General features: G+C 41.3%; 1 protein-coding gene across 1 annotated transcript in view; it reads right to left on the reverse strand.

Moving 5' to 3' along the window:
- The window catches only part of SLC35F1 (solute carrier family 35 member F1), a 955166-nt gene that overhangs the window by 501376 nt on the left and 439921 nt on the right, over positions 1 to 13869 (reverse strand). Inside the window, exon 2 of the mRNA XM_086926736.1 lies at positions 5179 to 5354. Coding sequence (XP_086782862.1) covers positions 5179 to 5354 — 176 coding nt within the window. The remainder of the gene's footprint in view (positions 1 to 5178; positions 5355 to 13869) is intronic.

The raw sequence follows: 13869 nt of genomic DNA on the forward strand, positions 1-13869 counted from the left end.
GATGTGTGGGTGTCCTTGTGGATGTGTTGTGACTAGGCATGGGCGGAAAATCCGTTCCGCTCGCGGATTTTGCGGATTTTCGGGAAATCCGCAATCCGCGAGATTTGCGAATTTCCTGCAAAATCCGCAAATCCGCGAGCAGCGGATTTTGCTCGCACTGCTCGCACTGTTCGCGTGAGTTCGCGCCCCGCGAATAAGTGCGAAATTGCAGAAATATGATCTAAGCAAAACTGAAAGTAACTACTTACCAGGTTCAAAAGTTCAGGCACATCATTAGTAGCCATTTCCTGTAGTGCTTCCTGAGGGGCCCCTCCAGAGTTCAGTTGCCAGTTGAAACTATTATGTGACCCTGCTCTGAACCTCAGAATAGTTACACATATGCCACAAAGGTCATGAATTACAGCTAAGGGAGACAAGCAGGAGCCAGGCTGGAAGTTAAAATCCATTAATCAGCCCCTAATTCATTATTGTCAGTTGGGGCAGGGCAGGTGTTGTAACTAATTTTGCAACAATGAAAGCACTTAGCAAGTGCAAAAGATCACTAATCAGGGCGCACTAAGGAAGCAGGTGCCAGCTAAAAAAATATTCTGTGACACATTAATCAGCCCCAAATTAATTCAGGTCACTTGAGGCAGGGAAGGTGTGCTTTGCTTTGCCGAAAATAATGTACACTGGACAACCAGAGGGTGTGGTGATGAAACAGAGGGTGGCATGGGTGGGCCAGAGGGTGGCATGAGTAGTCAGAGAGTGGCAGTGGTGACAGAGAGTGGCAGTGATGAAGAAGAGTGTCCCAAACAGGTTGGACACGTAGAAACAACAAGTTCGCAAAACTTGCGACCCGACAGGTAAGTTCGCAAATTGCGAAATTGTAAAAACCCTCGCGAACTGGCAGAAACACGGGCGAACACAAAAAAAAAAAAAAATCCGCAAATTCGCGGGAATTCGCGGATTTTGCGGATTGCGAGTTCGCAAATCCGCAAATTCGCGGATTGCCAATCCGCAAAATCCGCTCATGCCTAGTTGTGACCCCCAGCAGCGTGTCTGTGTGATGATTGGACCATGTGTCGGCCTGTGTGTTGTGTGTTGCATTTGTGTATTTGCGTACCTGCGGCGGCGTCCGCGGCGGCCCACCTGACGATAGTGTTGTAGGAGGAATATCACCAGGTGCATATGGAGGGCTGGGTTCATGGTGTTCGGGTCCGGGTATCGGCTATCTCGCTCCGCTGTTGAGTTTCCGCCTGCTTAAACTGGGCGGTGTCTCCGCTCCGGTGCGTAGACTTGTTTGGGCCATCCTAATTTGTTGAGCGGGCAGACGTCATTCCGCACGGCGGAGAGTCTCCATTGGCTCCCACCGCCGCGGTGGCGGGCGCACTATGATGGCGATGCGCAGCGCTCTGCGGCGCTCTGCGGCGGACGGGAAATGACCTATGTTTTGCTATCCTAATATTGCGGGCGTGAGTTCCGCTGCTCGCGGGCCGAAAAAGCTGTTTTTCCGCCCCGCCACCACCGCGTGGTGCCACCGCCCGACATCCTAATGGGCCCCTAAGTGTCTGTCAGGGTAAGTCATCATTAATGAGCCCTCAGTATGAACTATGGCTGCGTCCTGACTCCACAGCTCCTGGAAACTTGGCTCCTACTTCATTGTGCTCTCCTGTCCTACCAGGGCATTACTTACATATGCTTTACTCCTTGGCTACACCCTTTCAGGTATGTGTCTCCATAGGCGACAAAGGAATAGCTTTTGCTGTACTTTATGAGCATGTAATGGATTGTATTTATCGACCTTAGGTCATGTGTCCATTTCTAACATTTCCCTAATAAAATACTGAAGACAATCAAAATTGGTGGCAGTTTTTTTTCCGTTAATATTTTATCACCTATGGCGAATATCGCTACTTATATGGCTATGAAATAGGAGACTATGCAAATGTGTTCAAGATCACACATTTGTGTCTGTTTTGGTTGGATGACAGTCACACAGGACGTACATACTGAACCTTGGAGACTGAACCTTGGCTCCAGTTTTGACTTGATCACTTTAGATTGTCCACTTGATTCTATGAAGGGCATAGACAATCCTGCGCTTCTTAACTCTTTGGAGCGAACATGTTTGTGCTGAAAAAGCCTGGCCATTAATTATAGCTTGATTCCCCATGCAGTGGTGTAGCTTTTCTTTGATACTCAAACTTAATTTCAGGATTTTGAGTTTGAAAATTGCACAAACGTGGTCTGGAGATCCAAGACCCCTTGCACTAGTATTTATTAAAGCTTTATAGCTTACGAAATCAGCATTTTTGCTGGCCTCTCCTACCATGATTGATTAATCATACAGTCTACCTGCCCTGGATTTGCTGTGACTTACTCCTACAGGATTCTGGCTTACTCCTGGAATTGAGGCGTGAGCCAGGAGTTGTGCAAGATTAAGTCACAACTACTAACAGCAAAACCTTTTGAAATTCGCGCCTTACACTACTGTCCTCTACCATCTTTGTTCATTGACCAAAACTGTGCTACAATATGGGCACTTATAAATAAATGTGATTGTGAGGAACTCATTGGGGGCACAAAAGACAACGAGGTGAGATCCCGGGTGTGATCAGATGATTGATTCATCCACTGCCATTCCACTATTTTTCTAAAGAACTTATTCCTAGGATGATCAGACAACCTAGATTTGCCAGGACAATGCCAGTTTCTCGTCATATGGCTTGGCAAATTTCTTTAAACTCAATGCATAGCCCGGTTTTTGACTAAATACACAAGGAGCTAAGCTGTCATGTGCTCCAGTGCAGAATTTGCAGCTCGGAGTAGAAAGCAATGTAGTTACCAATAACTAAATAAAGTTGCATTTAATTTCCCTTAGTGTCTTAATGTATGTGTTTGTTTATGTTAGTGAGCACTATCTATCAAGTCAGTCAGTGACCCATGGTCGATGCAAAATTGTAGTTCTACTTCTTTGTTTATGGAATGTCCTGATTTTTGTTTTTCAAAATCTGTTCACCTTACTTCTTCTCGCATTGAATCTAGTCGTCTCATTGAATACGGCCTTCTGCAGTTGTCAAAATATTAGCTAGTTGACTTTTCAGTACATATCAAGTGTCATGATCTTTAGCTTGTTGGATTTTTTACTAAAGTGTCTAAATCGCAGGGGGGCTTATTTACAAGCCCCTTGAGCTGCTTTTGTGTCATTTTTAACATGGGAAAAGTGACGTGCGGGTGGCGCAAGGAGCTTGTAAATAAGGCCCAGGGTGCTTTGGGATTATTCTAATATTCCTGATGATGACCCATAAGTTTGGGTAGGCTTATGATGCTGGCAACAAATGCAACAGTAAAGATTGTATCTTAGACCACTACTGAAGAGTAAATACAGGGATGTATTTATGGACACTCTACTGCTTATTTCTCTATGACTAGTTATTTGTTATGTCTATCTTCATTCAACTTTTAACCGGATGTGGCCTAACTGCTTGCGTGGCCGTCCTCGAATCGGAGGAACTGTGTTCGAGTCTCGGCAGGGACACTCAACATATTGTGATTCTGGGCAGATCACTTAATTTCCCAATGCCTAACAAAATGATTGTGTTGTTCTGCACCACAACTGGTGCCCATGTAAAGTGCTCTGATACTTTCGGGTCGTGTTCGCGCTATATAAAACTCACAAAAAAAAAACACATTTGGACATTATGTTGAAATTTCACTTCATGTACTAAGCACTTTGTTAACTTGTTTGCCAAGTGTTTATTTATAGTTATGATTCAGTGTTTGTAATGAAAGAATGTAATTGCAACATACGTGGGTCTTTCGTTTCTTTTCATTGTCATGCGGACTATTGATTACACCACTTTTAGTTGAAAAGCATTTTTCTTTATTATTCGCATACCTCTTGTGAGCATTGTGGGTATTTATAGCTTCATTCCCAGGTTCCATTAGAAATTTACAGGGAATCCCCTGTGGCTTATATTGACAACTCATGCAACCCCATGTGTTTAGCAACAGCATGAATTACAGTTCAATCTCTGTTTAACAATAAGAATTATGTGTACAGTTGCTTTTACATAAGTGATAGCATTTACCAAATAATTGAAATGGATCTTTCCCTCTTTTTTGTAGACCACCTTGGACTGACCTTTATTGGGGCACATACCATAGGGCGAGCCTCACAATGGCCTCTTGATGAGTTGATGACCGTCCCAGACAAAAATAATAAATGCACAGCGAATTGCACAAAGGGCGAAAAGTGGATAGGAAACAATACAAACTAGCACTATAAAGTAAGAAATTAGAAATTACATTTCTGCCACATCAGTTAGTTGTTGGCCACTTTTGCTGTTTTTGAGTAGTACACCTCATGCTTACCCTTCAGACTGCAAGCATTGCTGTAAGGCGGTGGGAATAATTCCTTTGAGTAACCCAGCACAGACTTGTAGCTGGTTCAGTGGAATATTAGCATCATTTCTACAATTAAGTTCTGTTTGTCTCTCTGTTACCTAATACACATATCAGAGCAGAATATTTCGGGGAGTGTAAGAAAATTGCTGAATTTGCTTTTGTGTAATTACATGAAATTTTGGGAAAATTGTGAGTAATTAACTGAAATTCAAAGCCGCCATTCAGTGCTGTACTTTAGACAGAATGCGTTGTCATTTCAATTTTTGACAGACTGATGTATTTTGTGCTAAATAAAGCACAAAAACATAATTGTTGTGACATTCTGGTTGTTCATTTTTTTCACATGCTCCTGTTCTATTTATGCCATGAATGGTGGTATATTCACGCAATGTGGCGCAATGGGATCTTTTTGGGAAGTTCACATAACAAGCGTAACATTCAATTCCTGAAATAATGTGAATAACTCGTGTGTAATTGAAATGTTGTCTGGGCATAAATATTGCATCCGATTCTATGGGAGACAGAGAGAATCCATTAGTGTAAGAGGGCTCATTGTACTATCAGTAAAACAAGAACATTGCACTAGTGAAGGGTCTGCATTTTTGCCCCTTTTGGGAAAAAATGTCCTCCTAAGAGCAATTTTTCTACAGAAAAGGTAAGGTCCTTTCCCCTTGTTGTCTCAATTGTTTTTTTTGGTGGATGAAGGTAACACACACCTATAACTGCTGAGGGAAAAGATACATGAAACACCGTAGTATGATTTTTTTTTTTCCTGAGAGGGCGTCTTACCTTGCCTCACAGCTAGTGTGGTAGTGTAGACCAGGAACAGAAGGATGTAGTTGAGGAAGCTCTGGAAGAGAGGCGTGTGGGCATGAAAATCCTCTGATAAGTATTTGCTGGTAAGGTTGATGCCGCAGATCAGCAGTGACAGCGCCTGACCCAAAGCCACCGATAGGAGAAGTTCCCTAAGAGTGAAAAAAAAAAGATTACAGTCAATGTGGTACAGCAGCTTAGCCTCTTGGTACTTGCACTTGCTCCAACCTGCAGGTCGTGGGTTGGGTTAGAATCCTTTTGAGGGCATCTCACCTTACATCACCCCTAGTTAAGTAAATGTCATATCATCAACTCGAATAACTGGCAAGGCTCGTTATTTGCAGTGGATAGAGACAGCCAATACTCTCCCTAAAGTTCTACACATGAAGTATGTTTTTATTATCAACATTGTGTGGTCACTCCTAAGATATGCTTAACTTTACTCTAGCGATGTACATAGGATTGGGATCTACATGGCTGTATCCACCAGTACCACCCAACCATGCTTCAGTTTAGTACAGAGTTGAAGACGCACCACTTTTAAGAACACTACATCATGATGCAGTAACAGTCAAGTTCCACTCTCAGAACACAGTTACCCAACCAATCACTCGTTGACTCAATGTTTGTGTTTGTATAGTGCTCCACTGCCCTTCAGCTTGAGACATGCTATGCTCATAATACATGTGTACATTTTTAAAAGGTTAATGTCACTAAGAATACTGAATCGCTATGAAGACCGAAAAACATGACATTTGAATATGTAGTTTACATTAAGCTACAAAACTAAGGAAAATAGGGGAGTAAGGAGTCCAATTAAGATGTCTACAGGACCTCAAGAAACACTTGTAGTTCTCAACGCCAGTAGCGTTATCTCCAGGACAAAATGAAGATGGGTTGTTTCGTGGTCACACTTTTTAAAGATCATTAGACATCAATTCTTTTTGAGTAATGTCTTCTTCATTAACTGACGATTCTTTTCATCAAAGAAAAAATGGCCAACGTGTTTCGCGACTAATATGCCATGCAAATGTTGCTTCTTCAGGGCCAACTCATTAGTTATTTTAGACAGCTTGACACCTGGTACTTCAAAAGTATTTGATTTTCAGGAATCTGATTAGTTTCGCCCTAGAAATCTGTGTCTTGCATGCCAATGCCATTTGAATTTCGGTAATCAGGTTGTGTGCTCGTTTTAATTTACTTTAAGGGCTACTAATCAGATTGCTGAGAGTCAAATCATTTTAAGTAGCAGCTTGCAAGCTGTCTAAAACAACTAATTAGATGGCCGAGAAGAAGTGACAATTGTATGTCATATTAGTCGCTAAATATGCGTTGGCCATTTTTTTTCTTTGATGAAAAAGGATCCTCGGTTAATAAAGGAGACATTACTCCAAAATAATTTATGTCAAATAATCTTATAGAACTCTGACCTCAAAGCAGTTGTCTTTATTAAGTTACAAATGCATTGCTGTTGGAGAAACCTGCAAAAACAGTATTGGTCAAAAAGTTAAAGACAGATAAGGGGGAACCATGAGTCCATATGGAAATTTAAGCAAATACAGCAACTACATTTTCTTTTGACAACAATAAGTAATGTCTTCTACTATATGTATGGTGCATATTGGAATATTTTAGAACTTTGGAAAAACTTGTTGATTCAGTCTGTCCTTAAGATAATCTGGTGATTGCCAGCAAGGCATACTGTAATGGATGCAAGGGTTGAGGGGGGTACCTTGCTTTGCTGTTTCTCCCTGTACCTCCATATAATGTAGCTTCCCTTCTCCACAGAGATGTGAAGGGCACGGCTCTGCAATCTGAACTGTGAAAGACTAAGGTCCTTACTATGAGTGACCTGGAAAATGGACAAGATTGAAACCCTCCTCCTGAGTTATCGATACCAAGGGTACCGATGCATCTTCAGGCAGGCACATTGTGTGCTCAAAAAAGGACCTTACATTCTGCACCTGCATGTCATGCATAACCTGATATAGTAATTTTGTCGCGCAGTGTTGATTTTTTTATTATTGTCCATTAAGCAGCCTTATTGCACAACCTCTGACAATTGGTCAAATCCCAGCCAGGCTCTGACAAATTCTCTGAAAAGGTTGGTATATCTGGGTCCCAGGAGGCCACAGGAGAAGGGGGGATGTATTGGGTGAGTCAGAGGTTAAACTGTTCCTTAATAGCTTTGGCCCTGGACTGTTGATCCTCACACAGTGCTACCATTCACAACCTACACCTGCGACTATAATATTATCACCGTCGCTGTGCATCCGCTCTGACAGTGAAAAATGTAATTGCTTCTTCATTGCTGAGGGAAAACAATCTGTCATGGTACATTCCCCATGTACCACCAGCAGCACAAAGACAGCGCGTGAGGAAAGACTACTGATAAGACCACTTCAATATTCAGGCCACAGGGACACGGAAAGGGAGGACTCCATTTGAAAAAAATTCAGCTACCTCTGTGTCTGTAGTGTCAGGGAAAAATGCCTGGGTCGAAAAACATCTCAACGTGATATATCTGTTCACACCTGCCAAGCCGCTCCGATCTCATTTGTTCAGGCCATCACATAAATTGGATTTAAAACGACACCAATTCAGGCATCCGCCTCCAGTTATACTGTTCCTCAACAGTCGTTCTGTGGCGGCTGAGGGGCGGGTAGGAAGCATATGCCGAATTGGATGGTTTCTGTTTTCTATGTTTCCACACTTGTGCATTTTCCTTTGGTTAACTTGTTTGTTTATGAGGGCCTGAATTAAAGTTGGGGGGATGTGTTACTCCGTCACAAACGTGATAGATATCCCGTCCGCTGTATAACAAGCACCATTGGACATAATGCTGTCCCCCATGTTACAAGTGCCATTACATATAATGCACTTGTAATGCAACAGATGGTATGGCCGTCACATTGTGATAGAGTAACCCATTCGCCAAACTCGGAATCAGGTCCTAAGTCTGGATTGACAGTGCAGCTGTCTGCAAGACATATTTGTTCTCACTTCTTCAGGGTGTGACTGGCATTTGGTGGAGACTAACAGTCTGGCACTGGCAAAAGGGCCAGCTTGAAAGAACCAACCAGTATGTGTACCTTTTGCTTTTGGACCCATGGGGCCTTGAGGGGAACAAAATATAGCCTACTCACTTCCTTTTCAAGCTGGCTGATCTGGCAGTGCTAGACTGCCTGAAATGCTGGTTCACCAATGCGCTTCTTAACCCTTTCGATGCTCATGACGAGCTCAGCTCGTCATGATGCACGGTTGAGCTGTGCTGATGACGAGCTGAGCTCGTCATGAAATGATGGACATGATGAAAAGTCAGCATAGGAGAGGAAAACACCTAGCAGCCAAGGTGTTAAAAGAATTCATAGGATGGGCCTTGGCTTGCCCTAGAACAGGATGCCCCTTTTACCTCATGCTAGTGGCTATTGTTTCATTCTGCCTACCAGTAATTGCTTTCAATGGAATGCATTAAGGCCTATTTTACATTTGAAAATCATACTCAATCGCATTGCTAGTCCAATTCAGTTTTTTCTCCTATATGGATTTGTTAAAATCCAGATTACAGGAGACACTCCAGTGTGAGTTTTCGTGAAGGTTTTTTAGTTATTCACAGCAACAGACCACCAACCCGCATTGGAAGCTCCAAGATAGCAACTAACTGACAATTATTCAAACATCAGAACATAGTTAATGTACAGAGCTTTGTGCTGTCACCGATGATTCCAATTGCAGTGCAGTCAACGCCACAATACATCTCCCCCCATATAATATTTACAAATAAAAGCAGCTACACAATAAAATGATGGAACAACATGCAGAAAAAGGAAAAGAAAGAGAAAAAAAGCACAAACAAATAATACTCTGATACTGTAATTTTACTGAGAACCATGATCTAGCCAGTCACATAATCATTGTGCCAAACGGGTTTGTCCCTTGGTTTCTTGGTGGGGTGTTCATAACCCTAGTCCCAATGAATAACTGAATCATTCCCCACTGAAATATTATCATGTGAATCTGATTTACCATCAATCTTTATCAACCAAGACATATTCCATTCATCTCTCGAGTTCAAGACTTTTCCTCACACCTGCAATAATAAAAGGACCTATGCAATTAGAATGCCCTTTTCTCAACATTGCAGGTTGGGAAACACCCTTTCCCACACAGTATAAACCACGTAGTTAGTGCTTTAATAACGTGAGCACTACAGTAAAAGCAACTTTACCAAACGCTCCTTTAGCGTGCAGGTTGTTACATCAACTTGCTTTTCGACTTGCTATAGGGAACGCATAGTTAGACATGTGTTGTATTTAAAGTCCAACACCATCCCTACTATTGTGCAGACTGGAGTTGGAATAGTAAATTATATTATTCCAAAGTCCAACCCTTCCCAAAGGCAAGTCGAACTTGCATGGTAATGTCACGTTTGATGTACTGCCCATTTTGTAAAGGCATGCGTGGGAAAAGCATGCATGGTTCTATTATACAACCTTGCAGGTCATTTGGCCAAAACATTGTCCCCAACTTTCCACACATCCTCATGTGCAGAATTCTTTACATCAGGCTTTATTCTTTTCTTGGTGTAATGTTTTGTGAAATTTCAGATCATCCTCAGAATTGTGCACATCATTCCCTCCCGTCAGCCATGCTGGATTGAGTTTATTATGAGGCCTCCTGCCACTCAAAGCAAAAGATGACATCAAGGTAACCCTATAAGGCATGTGAGCAGACCACGTCTCTTTCAGCATATTTTTACTGAGTTCTTTGTAAAAATCTCTAACTGAGCACAACTCTTCAATATTTTATTCACACTCTCTGCCAAACCATTGGCTTGACGTGAATAAAGAGCTGTTTGAAAAAGCACAAGTAATAGTTCCTTAAAAAACTCACACATCTCTTGAGAAATGAATTGTACCCCCTTGTCTGTGATCAGATATTTGGGAAAACATTCCTGGGAGAACTCCTCCATGAAAACTAAAATCACAGTCCGAGTGTTGACTGAAGCCACACATTTAGAGACCACATATTTAGAGGTATAATCAACGAGTAACAAAACATACCACTCATCATGGGCCATTAATTCAAAAGGGCCTGCGATGTGCATACCCAACGGTTCATGGCTCTGATGGAATTTCAATCAGGGATGGTGGAGCAGTTTGTGTTTTCCTGCATTTATCATTATTAGCACATTAACAGCAATCTTTCACAACACCCCCTACTTGATGATCCACCCCAAGCCACCACTACCATTCCTGTAACCTAGTTTTAGTCATGTTTTTCCCCAAATGCCCTTCATGAGCCAGGTTGATCAATTTGTCCCTCAGACCACTGGGGGGTACCACACAATTACCTCTGAAAATGATCTCTTCCACAATGCAGAGTTTGTTCTTGACATTCAAAAATCCTCATAGGGTAACAGGAACCTGCTTGCTTTCTGGCTAACTCTTTACAATGAACTTTCTTAAAATCAAGTAATATGTATCCTTTGAATTGGCATTAGACCATTCTTTGTCATCAATTGCACATTCACACACACACCCATCCAACTAACTCACTGTCACAATTTCCACCATCTTGATTAATTGTCAATCTCTATAAGCAGTCCGCAGCACTATTTTTAGCTCTCGGTACATATTCTACACCAAAATTTTACTCTGATAATCCCTCAATCCATCGTCTGGTCATAGAAGACAAGTTTTCCATCTCTCTACAAGTAAAAATTTGGGAAATTGGGCAATGATCAGATTTAACAGTAAATGGTATACCTAAAGCAAAAAACAAATGCCACCATTTTCAATTCACCGTCAACCAAATGAGATAACACTGCGCCTAAGCCTCTAATGCTAGCATCAGTTGACAGGGCTGTTCTTTTGCATGCATCAAAATGTCGAAGTGTATGTAAACTTCCTTTTTTTTGTTAAATATTTTTATTGGGAATATAAGTGCAGTTACAGTTAATAAAAAAAGAAACATTGTTCATATAAAATCCGGAGGAAAAGCAGCAGTTCTTACAAAGTACACTAACAGACAAAACAAAACGCGACTAGACAATACAATGAATAAATTATGTGGCAATAAATATAAACTCATGTTATCCAATATGGCTAAAACAATTTCAATATAATTACATCCTGTTATTATTTCATCATCCATCTACACTGATCAATCAAAAGCTAAAAGCAGGCTCTAAAAGACATTTTCACGTTTCGGCTTTTTACATTTTTGATTTCCTCCAATCTGTGATTGGGGCCCAAAGTCTTCTTCCAAAGTCCCGAGTTCTAGTTCCTTTCAGTTCATAGAGTGCCGACTCAATATTATGAATTCCCAGCAGTCTAGTAAGCCACATTTGAAAAGAGGGGGCCACGGTATCCTTCCAGCCGGCTGAGATCAGTAGTCTAAACACGGCCACGGATATAAAGATCAAAGCTTCCTCCTCTTTCCCAAGTTTTAGTTCAGAATCCATGCCTAAAATCATTAGGGTAGGGGATAGGTTGATCTTATGTCCTAGCAGCCCCTCCCAGAATTTTTCAATCTCTTTTTTTACTGGTGTTAGAAGATTACAGTTACAGAACATGTGGAGTAGGTCTGCTTGTCTGTTCCCACATCTTGGACATGTATCGTCCGCCCTGACTCCCCAAGAGAACAGTTTTTGCCGGTGTGTAATAAAGATTAAACACCGTCTTGTAGTGCTGGGCCCTTAAATTTGTAGCTCTGAAGATCTTCTTATTCAAAAATAGGGCTTTGTCAACATCTAAATCAGGATTCCCCAATTTACTTGCCCAGGCTACCTCGGTCTTATCAACATCATCTTTAACCTCTGCTATTAGAAGATTATATATAATATTAATTTTGCTGCGCTTCCATTAAGGGGCAGACGTCTGGAGGTAGCAATTTAGGTCTCTGGGCCTTCATTATGTGAGTTATTTGTGTATAAACAAACCAATGTGTATCTGGAATGCCATATCTACTTTGTATGTCATCGAAGCTTACTACTCCCTCTCTGTCCATCAATTGCCACAAAGTTTTAATGCCCAGCTCTCTCCATACTTCAAGAGTTCTATTGGCATCAATTGCAGAAAAAAGGCTGGACTTATAAATATGTAAGTATGAGTTATTTTTTGGAATATTACAGTGTTTTCTGCAAGCCGTCCAAACTCTCCAAGCGCCATCTACAATCTTAAATCTTGTCTTCTTGAAGAATTTACGATTTGTTTCACATACCATTAACCCCTGGGCCTTTCTGCCTAACAGTAATTCAAATATGGACGGAGGGGGTGTATGTAAACTTCCAATGTTGTCCATACTATATGTTAATGCAACACTACATTCATCAGTCGAAGCAAATTTGGAACCCTTCTTTAGCAACAATCTTAATGGTTGAGACAAACTGGTGAAATTTGGAATAAACTTTGAGTAAAACTCAGCTCAACTTTGGGCTTATTCTTTCCCTGGAAGTAATATGTCCAAAAAAGTCACAGTTGTCACTCTAAACATACATATTTTTTTTATTACCATCCCTGCCTCAAGTAACCGCCCCACACCTTCCATAATATTTCATCATGTCCCAATTAATCTTTGCCATTAGCCAAGGTATTGTCTTGAAAAAATAACAGCTTTGGAAAGCCTTTCAAAACTTTCTTCATCACCCTCTGAAAACTCGCCACAGCTGATGCCAAAATGGCATTTGAATAACCCTATAAGCCCCTAGAGGTGTTTCAAATGATGTCAAGTGGTCAGATTCAGTGTGGAGTAAAACCTGATTGCATGCAGAGGACAGATCCATAACACTGAATAGTTCAATGTTTTTTTATCAGGCCAATGTCTCAGAAATATTTGGTAAAGGCTGTCTATCATTCTATGTGTGCTGCAAAATGCAGCACACATAGAAGTAGCAAAACATCATTATTTAATGGTTGCATATGTGCAGGAAGAGACACCTTCCTGCACATAAACAATCATTAATGGCATTTTGCTCTTTCAATATGTGCTGCAGAATGCAACTGACATAGAAAAAGCAAAAACAAGGAGAAATACAATTATTTCTCCTCGTTTTGCCATTCTAGCCCCTACTCTTGCATGGTGTTAGTTTTTGGCGCTGCCTCAGATTTACACATCCTTGTACATCTGGGCACTGTCAAAAGCAATGGATGTTGTGGTGGAACGCCCACAGCAACACCCATTGCACGTCCCTTTCATGCTAAGTGATGAGTGCAAAGGGGCCTTATTTACAAGGCGGCGTTAAGCCACAAAAAGTGGTTTAACACGGCTTTGTAAATATGGAGACGGGCATATCGCCACCAGAACGTCTTTAAAAGGGACGTTCTGGTGATGATATCCCCTTGTAAATATGCCCCTAAGTTTATTCAACCCATGTAGATTGACAAACATATCCTAATTTCTTTTCTACCATCATTTAGAGCCACAGCCAACAGAGCAAAATCTCTCTGAGCACTCTATTTCTTCAATTACTCCCCATTCTAACAAGTTATTCAGTTCTCATTCAAGAGAAAACAACAACAAATGAGGGTCTTTCCTCACCTTCGAGACAAATGGCACTTCAAAGCAATCTTATGATCAAAATTCCTAAGTAATCCCAGCTCACTGCCAAATTCTTTAGAAAACGTAGTGCATACATCATCAGGCAAACCATCTGCAGACAGTAAC

The sequence above is a fragment of the Lissotriton vulgaris genome, chromosome 6 (genome assembly GCF_964263255.1).
Source record: "Lissotriton vulgaris chromosome 6, aLisVul1.2, whole genome shotgun sequence".
In the NCBI taxonomy this organism is placed as follows: Eukaryota; Metazoa; Chordata; class Amphibia; order Caudata; family Salamandridae; genus Lissotriton; species Lissotriton vulgaris.